Genomic DNA, 19366 nt, shown 5'->3' on the forward strand with positions numbered 1-19366 from the left:
GTCACAAGAGAGGTCTCACGTTACTGAGAGTACACATATTTGCTGGAAAATAAAAGTCTCTCAAAAAGAAAGGAAAAAGCATCAGACATTTGAACAGCTGGAAGCATTTTTAGAAACTACCAAAAAAGAAGAGAAAAAAAATTAGAATAATATTGCCCTTTCTGTAGTAAGCATCATAGTGGTGATATAATACGTTCTCAAGAGGCTTAATCATGTCTACTGTTCAGTCCTCAAAGGTTATTTCATAAAACAAAAATTACTGGAGTCAACAGAGTTTCTTCACAAAAACCTGAAGCCATCATTCTGAGTTATACTTATTTTCCTCCCAGCTCCCATCTTTCTCAGACATCCCAAGAGCAATGAATCTGTGACAATAAGTTACAATCCACCATGCTCTGCCAAAAGACAATATTTTCTTCCTTTCTTTGTCTATATCTGATTTCATATTAGGAAGACATTGTTTGATGCCATTCTGATAAAAACCTTGAGGAGACTGTTATTTACAGAAGGATCATATGAAGTGGTGAATTAAGGAAGCAATAGCAGCCACGGGCATAAAACAATGTGACTATTACAAATATTTTGATAAAGTATCTGCATACAAGAAGCAACATCACTTGGATTTCATTCAAATTAAAATGTTGAGGCAATCTCTTAATTTTAAATGCTCATCTTATTCCGCCAATTACGATGCTTTATTTTCTTTACCCTAGTGCTCCAGGGCCATGTCAGCATTAGGATTTCCTTTTGCTAAGTTCTTTTTGTCACAATGAAACTTTCAACATGTGCCAACTCCAGATAAACATTATTGTTAGCTTGCTCCAGTACAAAAGCCAGGCAACAAACAACAAGGGAAAGGCTCCCTTAGCAACACCTTTGAATTCCCTTTAAAACATACTTCCATTAAATATCCTACTAGGAGTTGTTAAATTTACACTCATCAGCTAACATATCCTTTTAAGAACTTCCCACCTTCACAATGTGTTTTTACTCACACTTAAATTTACATTTAGTTTTTGTGGGGTTTCTTTTAATCACTTAAAGTAAAACACCCACCTAGTATGTTAAGCAAAACCAACCATTTCCTCTTAGGGACCAACTGCAGGTACAGAATGTAGCCAGTCGGCCATACAAACCAGAAGCCTTGTGGTATCTGTCTGAAAACATGCCTACTATTATTTAATTAAAACATTTCTCATCTAAAAATGTATTAACCCAGTTCTAATAAGAATGGCAGTGCTATTCATAAAAGTCAATTTCCACCTTGAAAAAACAGGCAGTGAAAAAAACAGGACAGACCATCACAGACCTGTATGACTACAGCTTCTCTTCTTCCATCTTTTGCTCCATATCTCAAATACAGTTAGAAGTTTTCTACTTCATCTTTCTTTCCAATTTCCCTTCTGTTACAAACACAATTTGATTTTCCTCAATGCAGAATTCCTGCAAGGAACATGGTAAAACCAGGTTAAAGAAAACCCAAGAGCTGGTGAGAAAGACCCGTGTGAACAGTGACAGGGTCACAACACTCAAGAGGTAAGTCATAATACTGAACTGATGTGTGTACCAAAAGATCATTCATACCACTCCATGACCATGAGTTCAAGTCCCATTTACTCAGATGTTCCAACAAGATCAAGTTTTCTAACAGTACATGCAAGAGGATTTGTTCTCTCAAATTCCATAATTAAGCTCCTATGCAATGGAAAAGTGTCATCTTCATAAATGAAACCAGGTGATTCAATTAAAGTATTTATTACCGTTCCGCCAACATGAACAGACTTTTACAAGTGTTCACCAAGAAGCAAGACCAGTCACAACAATATTTTATCCACAATTACAAAGGCATATGCAATCTTCCATAAACGAATTCAGTTCTGTTGAACATTTTTATGAGTCCATGATAAACATTTCGAAGTCATGGTCTAAGTCTGAAACAAGAGCATCCACAAAATCTTCGACCGAAGGTGATTTCTGAAGCATACCTACAAAGACAAGACAACAGACTCTTCACCAGAATAATACAACCTTGACAGTTTTGTCAATAGTAACAGTTATTGCTAACTAGCTTTGAATGTTCCTACAAGACAGAAATGGCTATTACGTTTCTTTGTCAAGAAGTCCAATTAGAATGTGTAGGGATTATTTAATTTCTTCAAGCTACCTGCTACACATTATCACAGAATTGACAGGTTTCAAGATTGCTAACTGATTCTTATCAGTACAATCTTACTTAAGCAGGGAATTATATCCATTTTGAAGCGATGTAACCACAGACTCAGTCATTTCCAAATGACTGGAATAAAATAGTGATTCAGCGGGTATTTAAATCCTTATCTGCCAAGTCTCAACTCTGACTGAGCCAGAAAAAAAGATAAACTTTTTTCTCAAAGTGTTACACACCTTAGAAGCATTTAATTTACTATTTAAAGTACAAATATCTCTGAAATTTTTGACAAGGCATGAAACATACTCAAACAAAAGCATTTTCAGTACACTGCAGTATGAGTTTTGTCAGGTAATTTTATAAACCAAGCAGCTAAAAATCTCACATCTTCCTCCCCAGAATCCCAGCTTTTAGAAAGCATGAAAATATATCCTTTAAATTATTTTCAGATGTTTCTTTGTACTTAACATTACATAATGTCGGTCTTTTCACTGTTATTAACATTTTCAAGATTATATATGGAAATTTACTGTATTATTTGTACCAGAAAAAAACCCCAACCATACAGCTGCCAAATAACGTAAAATTTAATCTTTATATTTCTTTGAAACCAACCATACAGCTGCCAAATAATGTAAAATTTAATCTTTATATTTCTTTGAAGTGATCTGTTCTTTTTGACAGCTGCCAATGTAAATATAACCCTGTTCTACCCTTTCTGATCAGTGCACCTACTGAACACAATTTTATATTATTTCACATCCTCAACAATATTTGGTTTTGGTGGAAATTATAATTGCACACTGCTGAAAGACTCTAATCTTTTGCTATAACACAATTATTCAAAACCCATCAGGAAACAGACCAGCTCAAAGTAATTTTTTTTAGCAACCAAACAGAATGTTCTTGCTGAGATCTTACAGAATTCCATTTCAAATCTGATTTAAACATGCTACAAGTGTCAACACAAACTGCCATGACCCAGTAGATTAATACTGAGCACTAAAAGGAAAACAAATCCTATACTATATATAGGTTGACTGAAATGCTGTTAAATGAAGTTTGCATCAAGCAATTTTCAAAATGAAAGACAACACGATTAATATTTCCAAATACTTGCTAAACTTGTCATCTACTCTAACGTTAGAAAAATTGCTGTGGAATTGCTTCTCGTTCACAATGAAAAATGGCTTGCTATGTGCTGGGCTGAGAAACAGATGTGTCCAGATATCCAGCTACTAATCTGACCTCCCCAGAGAGCCATGGCCTCTTGCAGACTCCCTCTCTCAGGTTCCTGAGTGGGCTGGCTGGGGGACACAGATATTTGCTCCCTAACAGCCTTGGAAAATTCCAGTTTAAACTCGTATCTTCCTGCAGTTTTTACAGAAGTGGAGAGAATGCCTTAAGAAGGTGACGCGGATGGCAAACCACTGTATGTACTGTCACACATGACTACTGGAACTTTGTCTTAAACTCACTTGGAGCAGTCCAGTGCAATTTGTTTTGCCTTTTTCTGCTGTGATTTTGTCTCAGATATTTACATCTGAACTAACTGGCTCTATTTCTAGAGACTGAACAGTAGTAAGACCTTCCTGGGTGCCACTCATCTGATCCTTTTCAGAGGTCTACTTTGTGATGAGTTGTGCCTATGCGGACCCTACTTTTCCCTGTATCCCAGAAAGCAAATCTGGATGACAACTCAGGTATAAAATCTCAAATTGGTGAAATTATTCCTTCCTTCCAATTTTTAAGATGTAGCTTTATAAAAGAACAATTAATCTATAGCCAATATGTCCTTTTCCATCAGATATCAATATAAAGAGATGACTATAATACTGCACAGACGGTGCATAATAGACATCACCATCACTCCCCAAGCTCCACAATAAAAAAACTCCCTTCCAATACTGACTTTTTAAAGAACAGCCAGTCTGGATAATATTTAGCCATTCTTTGGTACACTAAAAATTCTTCTGCTGAATATCAATACATTGCAAAAAAAAAAAGAAGAGCTAACACTATAATGATTAGGGGGAAGAGACTGAAATTGGGATTATCTTCAAGTAGATTGCATTTCCCTCTTGCACAAAAATGGCAAATCATAACAAAAATATTCCCACCCTGGATATTACAAAAAGAATAAAAGAAACATAATTAACTACAGTACACTTGGCTGAACAGTCTTACCAAATCTCACACAAAACTTGTTTCAAATTGTATTCATTTAGACTTCACAAAGTTCACTTTAGATTTCAAAATCATTCTGGCAATAGTCATGTCAAATGACCTCCTACCCAGTAGTTCCAACTCTTGATAACAAAAACAGATTTCAGATTTCTTGCATTAGTGGTCTGCTGCTTTGCTGTTTTCCTATCCCTGACATCAAAAGCAGACACTAGTAGACTTTGCTTTTGTAGGGAAGGGATGAAGAGTAACTGAGGTCATTGCTGAAGAACTACTGCTGTGAAATGATGATGTCTGTATGAAACGAGTAACTATAGATTTTAAAGTAGACATCTCCAGAAGAAACAGACACTAATGGTATTTCTGTGTTTTAACCTCTTACTCTACACAGACGTGTTAAGAATGGTCATGTCTCCCTTTAAACTCCATTAAAATATATCAAAGCAAGATCAGCTTTGATATATTGTAAGTACTCAGCACTCCAGTCTAAATGATTTAGTAAGATGTCCACAAGGTCTGATGGTTGCAGTTTTCAAATTTAGGAGTGTATTTTAATACGTTCAGCCCAACTCCTATTTCAGCTCAGTCTCTCCCAAGCCTAAGGCAACTGCATAGCTTATCTTCTCTGCTTTGAAGTTTTCTTTCACATTACAGCACTGTGGTTAACCACACCCTTTTGAGAGATGGTTAGCTATAACCTACAATCACTGAAAATTGAGAGAAGAATAAAGCCTGTGGCAAAATTTGGCCTCTGTCACTCTCGAACACTAATTATTTTGGGTCCGTGTAGTTTGAGTTAATGTACGTTGCCATTCACATCACCTTTTAGGATTTATGCATATTTCTCATACTTTCGGACATACAATCGTTATCTGAGGATTTCTGCAGCCTCTTCAAATCATAGTTATTTCATGAAGTACAATTTGAGGGACGGAAAAACAAATTTTCAAACTGCATTGGAGCAAACGTGTGTTTATTTACACAGTCAGTTGGTTTGGTTACCATGTAGGCACCCAGCTGAGTATGACTGTCTGCAATACAATACAGCACTAAACAAATCAAAAACACAACCTCACATGTATTTTGCATGAGGACTTCTTCAGAAACCCCAAGGGCAATGTGACTACGTCAAAACTGCAGGAGAAATACACTCCAGGATATGTTCCATGCCCTCAGTTCCCAAATCATCCAACCCAGTACTTTTCACAGGCAATTCACATACTGACTATGCACCTGGGTTCCCTTCCAGTCAGGGAGTGCCAAGAGAGAGAGGGAGGGATGGTGCACACCTGAATCTTGTTCAGACCTGCAACCAGCACACAACTGGACCTGGAAGGGACACCTGGGTTACATAACTTTTAGGGAATTTGGAATCCCTAATGCCATGCAGTCCTAGGAAGGAGAAAATCTGCAAGAGCCATGTGGTCAACACAAAATGACAGATGAATCAAGTTCTTCTCAAAATGTGTTTCCTCTCTAAGGAAATCTTAAAAAATAAAGTAAGCATCTTGGACAAAGTACTGTTCACTCATTTTTTAATTGCTCCTGCTACTCATATTTGTGACTTTTTTTTAATTGATTATCAAAGGGGTGGGACAAAAGGAGCTGCCTCAGAAAATGTTTTAAAAGGTTTCAAAAAGCTGTATGGTTTGGGGTTTTTTTAATGGAAACAAATGCCAAGAGAATCAAATCCAAACAATAACAAAAAAAGTATATTGTGTTTCCTAATTACAGACTAGTCCAAACAGGAACCTTGTCAGTAACTCCACTGGATGGCAGGTCATATCCTTTATCTTTCCTAATCAGTACATCTATGGAATCATGTTGGAGAAAGATGAAAAGCTACGGTCATATCCAAACACAAAAGAAAGACAATAGATAGCTTCTGAGAAGAAAATTGTAACAAAGAAACTGTATAAATGAAATGTGCTCGTTAAGTTACCTGTTATCAAACAGTCAATGAACATGGCTAACTTCACAATGAGATACAGAAGCATTTCAAGGGTGAGGCTGCCTACGTGCATCCAAAACTCAGACTTGTACAAGCACATTTCTTTATATACAAAAATGCCTGAAATAACAGCCTATAGAACCTTAAGGTCTTTGAAATATGGTACTAGTGAGGACAGAATCTGGACTGTTTCCCTGAAGAAGAGTAAAATCAACAAGCTTTAAAGTTTGTTGGAATCTGTCTTTAATCAGGAATCTGTTTGGTTACCTCCTATGGCAGCACAGTTTTGCAACTGATGAAAACTACCAGAAGATGGAAATCAAGTGCTCTGGAACACGTAGCAAAAGGAGTCAGAAGCTGATTGAACCTCAGCCAATTAAGGAACATAACTGTTCTTACTTTTCTCCCTAAATTCTCCGCTTTGGTAACAAATACAGAGCCATTAAGTATAAACATATAATAAGTTTTTTCCATTAGGTGTGTTCTATGATTTAGCCTCAAATAATCCCAAACCAGCAATCAAATTATTAACTTGTCAAAACATCTGAGTCACCTCAATTTCATTCTTCAGGGAATCATTCAAGCGCATTTGTTAAGTTTTGCACTGCTACAAATGAACATCACAATGTGCAGAGGCAAGGAATTTCCTGATGAATTCTGGTCATTTTATGATCTAGAGTATCTCATAAGATGTCTGTTTAAAGTGGTATTAAAGAAATTCAGAGTAGAAACGTCAAATTCAGCATACAAAAGTGGCCAGGGAGACAATCTGAAGCAAGGAAGATGTACGATTGATGGAAGAGGATCAGATCAGGAAATACTTCAGAAAACTGGACATACACAAGCCCACAGGCCTTGATGGGAAGCACCCATGAGTGCTGAGGGAGCTGGCAGACAGCACTGCATGACGACTCTCAGTAACCTAGGGGAAGTGCCAATAGACTGGAATGAAGCAAATGTCACCCCTATCTTCAAGAAGGGCAAGCAAGACATCCCCAGGAACTACAGGCTGGTCAGCCTCACCTCAGCCCCTACGAAGGTGGTGGACCACTAACCCTGGAAACCATTTCCAAGTACATGAAAGACAAGAAAGTCATCAGGAGTAGTCAAAATGGATTCACCAAAGGCAAATCATGCTAAACTAATTTGATAACCTTATACGATGAAACAACTGGCCTGGTACAAAAGAGACATATATGTGGGCTGCATGAGCAGACAGGAAGGTGGATTGAAAACTGGCTGAATGGCAGGGCCCAGAGGGAGGTGATCAGTGCCACAAAGACTGCGTGGAGGACAGGGACCAGCAGTGTGCTCCAGCAGTCAATAATACTGGGTCCAGTCCTGTCAGATGACACCAAACCAGGTGTCATCCAAAGTGTCCACCAAACTGGGAGCAATGGCTGATATGTCAGAGGGTCATGCTGCCATCCAGTGGGACCTTGACAAGCTGGCTAAATGGGCTGACAGGAACCTCACAAAGTCCAAAAAGGAGAAGTGCAAAGTCTTGCACCTGGGGAGGGACAATCCCAGGCACCAGTATATGCTGAGGGACACCCAGCAACAAAGCAGCTTTGCAGACAAGAGCCTGATGCTCCTGGTGGAGACCAAGTTGAACATCAGCCAGCAACGGGCCCCTGCCACAAAGATGAATGTCAGTCTGGGTGCATTAGCAAGAGCACTGCCAGCAGGCTGAGGGAGGTGATCCTTCCGCTCTACTTGGCACTGGTGAGGCCATGACTGGAGTGCTGCGTCCAGTGGCTTCTCAGTGCAAGAGAGACATGGACATAGTGGAGAGAATGCAACAAAGGCCCACTGAGATGACTGAGGGTCTGGCACGTCTCTCCAATGAGGAAAGGCTGAGAGAGCTGGAACTGTTCAGCCTGGAGAAGACAAGGCTTGGAGGTACAAATTCTTGAAGGGAGGGTGCAAAGAGGATGGAGTCAGGCTCTTCTCAGTGGTGCCCAGTGACAGGACCAGAGGCAATGGGCACAAGCTGAAATATAACAGGTTCCCTCTTAACATCAGGAAAGACTTTTCTTCCTGTGAGGATGAGCAAGCAGTTGCACAAGTTGCCCAGAGAGGCTGTGGAGTCTCACTCCTTGGAGATACTCAAAACTGTCTGGACACGATCCTGGACACCCAGCTCTAGGTAGCCTTGCTTGAGCAGGGGATTGGCCCAGATGACCTGCAGAGTTCCCTTCCAAACTCAACTATTCTGTGACACTGTAATTCTGTGAAAACGTCTGCCATTTTTGTAATTTGTAGTTTGTGCTCTTATCACCAGTATTATTCATGCTACTGCTGACTCAGCAGGTGCCCTGCAGTTACTGACCTTGAAATGACACAGTTCTATGTAGTGGTTTATGGATTTGCTGATTTAAAGAAAAAAAAGTTAACAATTAAACCATGTATCTTTTATCCAGATTTGTTTTGGTCACAGCGTACAGGTCTCATTATTCTATCATTAATGTCAAGTTCACTGCTTTGCAGTGTGCATAACTATTTCCTTAAACAAGCTTGCTCTTTTCTTCAAGTCCCAAGCTGCACAGCTATTGCCTCTTCCTCATTCACCATTGGTCCTGATGAGTCACCAGTGAACTGACTGCACTAAATTAGACTAGAAGCATGAGGACTATGAATATTGAAATGCCTAACCCATCTACTCACTGCATTGCAAGAGTTAAACTTGTGTGCTTTCACTGTACCTTGCCAAACTTTATCACATTTGGACTTCCTTTAAACTTAAAATAAACCTGGAATTTCCTGGACTATGATAACATTTTTTCAGATTGATTTCAGTAGCAAGTTTTATCCATAATAACTGATGCACAGTCTCAACCTCAAACTGACTGCACCATGCTCTATCGCATGCAAGGGGGAGAGGCAGTTGTACTGCCATAGATTTTCTCTAAGATCATCTAAGATGAATTCTGCAGACTTCATTCAAACACTATTTGATTCAAATAAGCACACTGCCAGCAACTTCAACATAGCTTCTAGGACATTCCAGGAAGATTCCGTGCTCAGTAAAATCAAGAATATATCCCAGAAACAGAAGATATGATAAGCATAACTGGTGTTTAAAAACATTTTTCTTTCTCTACCATATGACTTATGATATAAGTCCATATCCATATGCTTGGATATGCTTGTAAAGATGTCTTGCAACTACTTAATCCACAATTCTGGGCTAGTTTTTTGCGGCTACAGAGGCTCTTCAAGAACAGTAAAGAAAAATAAGCTTGCAAAGTCATACTGAGTGAAAAATAACCCTGTAGATAGGAAATATAAATAGACAAATCTAAAGAATATATAGTTGCTTAATACATGGTAAGCCTAAGGAGAACAGAGGTCATGGCCTCAAATATAAACAGATAGGTCAAAGAACTGAAATGCTCTAGTTATGAAACTGAGCCAATCTCACGATGAAGTACAGACACATTACCACTGTCTTCCTTATCTGCAGAAAAAAAGTCCCACAATTTCCAGTCTACTGAAATGGAGTGACCAGAGGCCAGTGAGTTCATATTCATCCTTAATATTCAGAATTTCAGAGCAAATTGAAAGGTCTGCCATTAGATGAAGAACTTAGCAAGTGCTCATATCAGGAACAGTGACAATAATGCAAAAATGTTTCGTTTGAATTATGCAACATTACACAGGAAGGTCATTATCCTGATCTTATTAATGGATTTGAGATAAAGTCAGCAGTTTCTCAAACTTGTTTCATTCTCCTGGCACAATGTTTTAATGTATGAAATATAGCATTTTTACTACTGATATGAAATATTTTTAAAAGTTATTTTCCAGATTCAAAAAGCAAATATGGTCATGAGAGGAATAATGAACCAAGTCTCTCTATTACAGCCTTCAGAGCTGCATTTCATATATACTCAAAGTACTGACACAGCCAAAGATATTTTGATGATGCTAAAATGATGTGGCCCAAACAAATTCAAATTCTTCTTTACAAAATAACCAGAGATGTTATGAATTCCATGTATGGAAATGTTACTAATTTATTGTATCCAAAAATGGTGTTGTCTGTCTTTCTTCAAGTATGCGATACTCTTATTCTGAATTCTTTAGACAGCCTTGTAATACAAACCTTTCCAACACTTCATCCTAACTATCTGTGCATATTCCATGTACCACAAGGAGTTCTACTGACCATGATATAAAGGTGATGACCAGTCCAGTTAATTAAAGAAATGCATAATTTTCTTTCATAAATCCAATGAAAATCATAATTAAACTATGAAGACCAAGTTGGGAAATGCAGTTAAATCATTTCATGCTCCAGCAAGGGAATAAAATGGTTATAATAATTTCTTCTCTACCTTGAACCATCAGCATGGGCTCTTTCCCACCGCCGTGTGCCAGCATCTCTCTACGATAACGCTCACCCATTGCCCTGGAGAAACACAGATGTTAGAGCCAACCACAAACACAACCTGTCCAGCTTTCAGTCAGATTTGCTTCTAGGATCTCTACAGAACTCAGAGACCAAATGAAATTTTCTGCCCAGGAACGACTGATTCCATGTTGACTCCTCAAATTCAAATTACATTTAAAATCATACCACCACTAACTGAACTAGACAAATTTTACACATATGTGCTGGTGTTTAGAGATGTTAATTTGCAAACAAGGGCTTTTCAGCCTTAATTGCTCCAAGGGTAAGGTTGCTCTGTTACAATGTTCTGAATGTTCACCTAAGGTATAAGAACGCTTACAATTTGGGATCTCACAACTTACTTTTTAATTTCACAAAGTAAAACGAGCAGGATAGCTAGCTATACTTAGCTTTGAAGTTGGTGGCATGAAGCTCGTATAACACCTGCAGTTGCTTTGATTTCAATAGAAAATTACAAGTAATTAGGCATCTATGAAATTCAAGCTCTCTAATTACATCTAAACAGGGAGTTCAGTGCCTCCCAACCAACACACCTGTAATTTAAAACAATGACACAAATTGTTTTGCACCAATGAATATGTCCCAAAGTACACTTTATACATGTGGTTATTTCCTGTTTTGTAATCCTCTTAAAAATCAAGAAAAAGGCTAAAAACTAATTTGCATCAAAAAAGCTCATCAACCCGCGCGGACCCATTTGTTTCATGTTTCCCAGAAGCAACTACCATGACATTTCCTTCTACTTAATATTTTCTGTGGTTTTACCTATCAAATGGGTTCTGAGCAAAACACTGCTTCCACACCATAGAGGCAACAGCCCTAGACATGAGGTAGGAGTAATATTTGGCACCGTAGCCCACAAGATGACTGAATCGCAGGTGCCAGGCCTGTAAGGAGAGAAAAAAAACAAAACCCAAAAGTTATCTTTGGAATTCTTTACATTGTTCAGAATTTTCTTAAGTATGATGGAAGAAATCTGATGCTATTAATGACAGTTAAAAAATAAAAAATAAAAAAGCAAGCACCAGAAATTCCAGAATGAAAAATCCCTTACTACAAGAAGTACTTTTCAAGCTAAATACTGTATATCCAATACACTGAACATCCCAAATGAAACTATATATAAACAGGGCCAGAAGGAGAGAATACCATGCAGTAAAATTCTTCTTACTTGTTAACAGACATGTTGTTCTACTGGTCTTGAAAGGAAACCATGATGACCTTATTAGAAGTAACACCATATTTTATAATTTCCCATGTAGATAAGTACACTGTCACACTTGAAAAAGTTCAATTTATAAACTTTTGTCACAAACAGAATGGTAATAGGGACTTGCACTTAATATTATTTAAAAATGCAACTTTGCATATGCCAGAAACCTCCAAGGTAGACAAATTACATTCACATGCAATGCCACGGTTCACAGATTTCTTCGCACGTTTTAAAATGCATATATGTATATATATATATATATATATAAAAATTAGATTATAATCTGCAATTATATTGTTATTAATTTATGTATTGTTGCGTGGGTTTATGACTCATTCCAGTGACGGAATGCTGTTTGGTGTTGACTGTTTAATTTTGTTTACTTAGCAGAGAAAATCAGAAGTAACCACCCTAGTGTTACTTTTGTTTTTCTTTCCCTGACTGTAACAGAGTAATTTAAATTGTGGCAGACCTCTGAAGGCCATCTGGCCCAAGCCTCACTCAAAGCAAGGCCAACTTTGATGTGATTTCTTAGGGCTCGGTCTAAAGTCTCAGTATCTTCAGGGATAAAGACTTCATCACCTCTTTGGCGTGATGTGGAAAGCCAAGCAGGTCTAAACTAAGAAGAGGTTTCCCAACAGATTCAGGCATAATTTTTGAAATAAGAATGGATGAATGTATAAATGAAGGAGTATGAAACTTTCTGGGCCCTGCTGGACCTGAGGAAACCAAAGACATGACAAGTCTCATATCTTTTTTGTCCTCCTATTCAAATGTCTTAACATTGCTGTGATATGACTGTTGTCAAGGTTTTTGTAGGCACTATAAGAAACAGAGTTTTAAAGAGGAACTAAAAGATAAACAACAAAGTAGCATAACAGATGTTTTAAATTTAAATCCATGGGCTGTGAGATGCTTGTTCTTATCCTACCCTCCATAGCTGAAATTCTGAAGAAGCTAAACAAAAATTGAAAGGGCATTAATTTTCCAGAACTACTGATCTTTGACTGTGATCCTTCATCACACTGTAATTAAAAATCTCCTGATTTTTGACAGCTGAAATAAACTATACTTCTTTATTCAATAAAGTACCAATCATGATCTTGTTCTCCATTAGCCAAAAAGACCAATGTGTATGTTAAAACATATGACTATTTGAGAGGGTGGAAAAAGAAGTATTTGGCTTTTAATCAGCCTTTTTTTCCTTTAGGAAAAAAAAAGTAGCAAACAGTGCTTTCTAATCTAGATTATTCTGAACAGATGAGAAACAAGTTGCTAGCTCCCTTTTCTGATCAACACCTACAAATAAACTTCTCAAAGTTAGCTGTAGTTCAGCCATTCAAAAGCTACTTTTGACAAGATGGTTATCTCCACCCTAAAACAGGTGTCCAAAACAGATGGAATTTGCCACGGGTGAGCAATTGGGTCTGTGTTGGTGACCTACACAACTAGTTTAAAGTAGGAGCTGCAAAGTTAAATGAGATTTTAAAAGGTCTCCAGTCTTCAGTTTTTCTTTGGGTTTTGGTGCATGGTGCAAATTCTTAAAAATAATTAACTTTTTTTTCTTTTCTTTAAAGTAAACACTAACTGTACCATATCTCATTGTAATGCAAGTATGTAAAAACATTCAGCTTGGATACAGATTCTCTGGTTTGCTCTGAAAGGTATTGTGGTTGCTGTGTTTATTCTTTATAGCTACAGTTTTTCTAACTAGTCCCTTAATTATAACCGTAATCACTAAATGAAAAGCACATTTTGAAATAGATCAGAGAGCCTGCATTTCTAGAAGACTGAGCAGGAAAACATGCCAGTTAATTTTATTTAGTTAGCTAGTTTTCAAAGTTAAGATCAGAAGTTTCAACTCTCTCTCAGGAATGTGGAAAACTTTACTGATGAATTGGTTTCACATATTCAGAAGCTTAAATAAATTCCAAACAGATCATTTCAGTGAAAAAAAACCCAAACCAAACAACCAAGTTGTTTTTAGGCTACAAAAAAAAATACTTTCTATTGACTGACATAGGGACAAATATTTCTACCTCTCTCAAAAAGAAATTATTTATACATCACATAAACTCTAACCAGGACAGTATGTCTTCCTCAACAGCTCAGATTACATTGTTCACATCAAATTCTCTTGCATTTAATGGTCTGCACCTAAAACAGGCTATCTGTACTTCCCCAGATAATCAACTATTCCATTCATCACATTTGCTGAAACTCAGTATCACAAGTAAGCAAGGAGGAAAGAACAACTTCTCAGCAACCTGTCCAAGACCAAAAACTTGACTTCAAAGTCTGCACGTAAAACAAGACTCATTACCCTCTGTTCAAATACAAGTTACTTTGTTTGACCTTGTCATTGCCACTATGCTTCACCAGTACACTTCACATTGTTTCCTTTTAAAAGAGAAAATGAAAGAACACAGAAAGGCCAGGTAAAGACACTGCTCATCTCTCTCCCTGCCTTTGGCAAGGCTTTCAAATACGATGGAGTTCAGATTTCAAGAATTCATTCAGAACGGGACCGTATCCAAAAATGTAAACAAAAATGGAGGATGAGTCAATCCATTTTAAGACAGATGCCTAAGATATATAAGGTATAGATGGCTCTCCATTCCTCCACTGGAATATATAAGGAATATACTTTTATATAGCTCAGGTTATACAAGATCATGACCATTCTCTAAGGCATACTGCAACCAAGATTGTTTTCCTATTTTGCAAACAGCAGAGAAGGAAATCTGGTAACAAACACTGCTATTCCCTACTGAAGTTTGAAGCCTATATCCAATTTAATTAAAAAAAAAAAACAGTACAGATTTTCCCTACTCCGGAGCATGAACAAACTTTAGCATATCACCATTTCCTCTCATTTTGTCCCAGTCCCCACAAAAAGCTTCTGATCAGGAATTCCTAATCTTCAATATTTGACTATTACCCAGTACCTATTACATTATTCCAGTACATTTTCTGATTCTGTGCTGTTCTAACAATTAACTTTTCAAGACTGGACTTAGCTACCTATAAAAAAAAAAATATTTAAGCATTAAGACACCCATCCTCTACCTTAATTCACAAGGAGCTACCTGCCCACATTAAACAACTCTTCCTACTTCATACAGATGAGATTATGACCTAACCAATAAAATGTTAAAAAAACCCAAGAACATATAGGCTAATGCTCCTTTGAAAAGTTTTATGATGAACAATGAAAAACCCCACGTCACTGTAAATGGATTTAAAACTAAACAGTTGACCTTTTACTATAAAACTCCATTTCTCCATTTTAAGAAATTCAGCTAAAGATGCAAAATTACTTATTCCTTGTGTTTTTCCAATGATGAGTGATTTCTCCATTTAAAAAAAAAAAAACAAACCAGAAACAAAACATATCAAGTTCCCTTTTGGACAAGGTAAAGGCTAGACATGTAGAACTAGGGCATTCTCCTTACTAAATGTTACGTTTTTGGTAAGCAGCTAGAAAGTTAATGAAGACTGAGTAATCTCTTACTTCAAAAAGTTCCATGAACTCATTCCAGGAGTTTATAAAACAATGCATTTTACAGCATAGCCCATGGGTTATGATAATATGCCATCCACAGGTCATGTTCATGCCTGCTTTCTATCCAGCACAACAGTCTGAAACAAAGGTGTGTGACTGATCCACTGCAGTTATTAAAAGGTCCTTTTTTCCACCAACATTACCAGTCTTTTCTCATAACCATGTCTGAAATACTTCCAAAATTCCATATGCAATGCCTTTCCATCCCATCATGTAACATACAAAAATACCTCACTGATACTTTTGTATTCTTACACCTTATCAGGATTTTTTTTCCAAGTCCTTATAGGATACATTCTTCAGGTAAGATTCAGTTCATTTTACTTAACTACCTTGAACTTTGCATTTTACTCAAACTAGTCACATAGGTCTCCTTTATAGTAGAGGGCAGAAGTATTTATCCTGTTATTTTCTGAGAGGACAGGACTACTGCTCTAGGAGAAATTTAAATAATTTACTACAACTTCCATCTTTTATTTAAAAGTTAAACCACTTGATTCATTTTAAGACTACATAAACTAACTCGGGATTCAATTATATGAATTCTAAATTCAGAACTGCGAAGATTCTCACAAGACCAATCTGATAAAAAAATTTAGATGTGATTGTAAAAAGACAAAATTAAAAGAAAATCTACAGGTAGCTTTTGCTTGAGTGTAGGTAAACATTGTTCCATGGGGCTCCACTAATTACATCAGGAATCAGTGCTACAAAGTCTTAGTACATCTTTTGGAAAGAAAAAGAAGTCCTACAGAAATTCTTGACTAGTGCTTGGATTTTTCAAAAATGCTCTTCCAACAGTTTCTGCTATGTCTTTAGGTACTTCAAAGTATATTTAAGTCCATTTTGCTTTGCATCTTAAGACAAAAACCACAAGTGAGAACCTGAAAAGAACCAACGCTAAATTAAGGAAAGTATTTTTGTCATTTAAGACTTCTAATTACAAAATGTGTGCTACAGTAATTACATCCATGAGCAAGTTGTTGAATTGTTTCCATCAAGAACAATACTTGATGGAGATGATATCTGGTGCCCTCCCCCTTCTTAATTAAATCCTTATTCTGGCAGGAAACCCAACAGAGGTTCAGCCAACTTATCTCCTTCAGGGGCTACAGGGTGGAGAACCCCTGTGTCTGGCACTAACTTGATATTACTGCCCTTGAATTTAGTTATCAGCACGGGTGGAAAACTCCTGAGAGTTATGGAGAAGCTCCAGGCTCTGGTTACTTGAAGCCAGAAGAGAACAGTGATTAGCATGGAAATCAGCACAGGCTATTTCCCTCTGCTGAGGCCAAGGTTTATCACGGCTAGTGGAAATCCAGGACAACACTGCTCTGGCATGCAAATAAGCACACTGAGAGTTAGCACAGGCGATGTTTCCTTGGCTCTGTGTCAGCCACTCATACAGCAGGAGCTGGAGGAGGAATATAAAGAACTGCAGCTTAAAGGTCAAGAACTATGAAGCCACTTTTCAGCAGAGAAAACTGGTGAATTTACTGTGTGATGCAGATCTGAGGCATCATTTCAAACTATCAGAGGGAAAACATGCTTTTAGCAAAAGAAAAAATATATTGTCTGACAAACAGGAGATCTGCTCTTACTTTTTTTCTTTGACTGCACTTTGCATTTTCAAGCTATACACACCCCTATTCTTTCACAGATCCCATTCCTCAAATTTCAGGAAGACACTGAAGCTACTTCATAGCACAGAACTGCAACAACATCCAGTGATCCCATAGAGAAAATTTCAGGCTCCTTGATTCATTACAGTTACTCCAGAATTACTGTGCTAATCTACTTGAATTAAATGCCTTTCTCTGATGCTCCTATGCTCCCTTTCCCAAAAGAACTGAGCCTGGAGTGAGACAAGCTGGGAAGCTTTCCGGTAAGGCTCCTCTCTTTTTCTTGCCCTCACACAGTAACAGGCACGAGCAGCACAGAATTGCTTGCAGAAGCCCAGGCTGTGGCTGTCAGGCCCCGATGGCCAAGCTCTGCTGCTGGATGCACTTATTTTGGGGAGGCCAAATTGTCACACAGCAGAATTTATTCTCACTGTATGAAACACGCCAAGCATTTTCATGTACCCTTTGCAGTTTAAAGAATTCACTCTTTTGTTCTGAAACAAATCACAGAATTCTTTTCCTTACTGTATTAGTTTGTTACGTAAGTTTACAAAGTGCTTTGAAGATGTCCTCAATTTGTTCTCACTTGAAGAAATGGTTTAATGAGCTTTAGAGTGCAGAGTCTGCAAACTGTTTGAGCGTCTGGGAAAAAAGTAGAGCACTCACTAACTGTCAGAAACAACTCTTCTCCACAGGTACACAGCAGCTTGTTCGGTCAACTTACATTCTGTGTTTTTGACCTGAACCCCTCTAAGTTTTATGGAATTACATCATCATCCTTCTGGAGTTTCACAATGATAATAAAGTGCAATAAAGAGCCACTTTCTCTGCTGCAGTTTCTAATCTTGTTTAGAATAACAGAAAGCTAATTTCAAGAAACCACATCTTGTGCTGTGTTTCTGACTTGCTTAATGTCAATACTCTTCCGTTTTTCAGTGTCGTGCGTTTCTGTGTTAGGAGTGGGAGAGAACACAAAGTAAACCAAACCAGAAATACTGTTGACATTTTAGAAAGCAAGTCAAGCAAGAGATTAAGATTTCAATTTATAACACTTCTGTGTTTTTATTATAAAATGATAAATAAATCTAGCAAGGCAGGGAATGTAAATATTTTTGCAGTTGTTTACACTAAGGAAGAGGAAAGGAATTTAACATGCAATTAACCACTTAGGTGATTCTAGATATGTACCATATGGTCTCTGAATTGCTTAAAGAAAAATATTTCATTTCTATTTATAAACTATTCATGAATTTGAGCTGCTTACAGCAAAACCATTTAAAACTATTTACTCTCTACCCTCTTCTCTCCTCCCCACAAAGGGACTTAGGGGAAGGGGCGCATGGGAGATAAAGAATACCGACAGCAAAAATCTGTGTGTATGATTTGCACTGCTCCACAATCCTTAAAACCTGGATTAAGAGACATAGAGATATGAAAATTGACTCTTTACTGTGTCCTTTGACTGACCTTATATGGACAAGTTGAGAGACAGTGTTACTTGCAAACATTGTAACTAGTCTTTAAAGTAAAATATAAGAAATATGCAAACACACCATTTTGAAACAAGTCCTTCATGTTGTAACATGTCATTATACACATATATATATGCACATGCAACACCCCACCCCCATTCTATTACCAATTAATAATTGCTATTACTGCCTAAGCTTTCAAGATTCATAAGCCTGAGATAAGCAGAATCAGATCATTACTATTTCCTTTGGGTAGAGACTCACACTGAAGCCCAAAGTTTTTATTCTACTTTACCAATAAACCTAATTTTAAGTATTGACCTATTCTTTTAAAACAAACATAATGAATGCTGCTTAAGATAAGCTATGACAAAAACCCCAAAAATGTCTTAACTGCAAAATACATTTGCCAGTACATCATGTAAATTATCGGTACCTACACTGGAAAGTGAAATCACTACTCTTTTACAGTAATGTGTATTTACTATCTTTGGTTAGAGCCATTTCATTTAGGGGATCATGATTCTAATCCTGAATCTGCCACAAGCTGCAGTATGAACTTAGAGAAACTATGGAGTTTTTCCCCCCTTGTGCTGCTCACTCTAGCTGCCACCTCCTGTGAAGGGAGGGTGCTAAGTTCCTTTCTCTTATTCTATTTTGCCTGCAAGCTTTTCATAGAAAGGACAATCTCCCACTGCACTTGAAGAGCATTTAATTTCAGGCTCTCCAGCCTGTGTTTGTGGCAAGGATCTCTTCAGTTACATCTATCACTATC

The 19366-nt window shown here is 37.5% G+C and overlaps 1 protein-coding gene across 1 annotated transcript in view; it reads right to left on the reverse strand.

Annotated features, from left to right (window-relative positions):
* Nucleotides 1–1890: 1890 nt before the first annotated feature.
* Nucleotides 1891–19366, reverse strand: part of MIPEP (mitochondrial intermediate peptidase) — a 70664-nt gene continuing 53188 nt past the window's right edge. The window contains exons 16-18 of the mRNA XM_009083479.1: nucleotides 11485–11606; nucleotides 10643–10716; nucleotides 1891–1985 (exon numbers count right to left, since the gene is read on the reverse strand). Of these exons, the coding sequence (XP_009081727.1) occupies nucleotides 1891–1985; nucleotides 10643–10716; nucleotides 11485–11606 (291 nt within the window). The remainder of the gene's footprint in view (nucleotides 1986–10642; nucleotides 10717–11484; nucleotides 11607–19366) is intronic.

The sequence above is a fragment of the Acanthisitta chloris genome, unplaced genomic scaffold, assembly GCF_000695815.1.
Source record: "Acanthisitta chloris isolate BGI_N310 unplaced genomic scaffold, ASM69581v1 scaffold10151, whole genome shotgun sequence".
NCBI lineage: Eukaryota > Metazoa > Chordata > Aves > Passeriformes > Acanthisittidae > Acanthisitta > Acanthisitta chloris.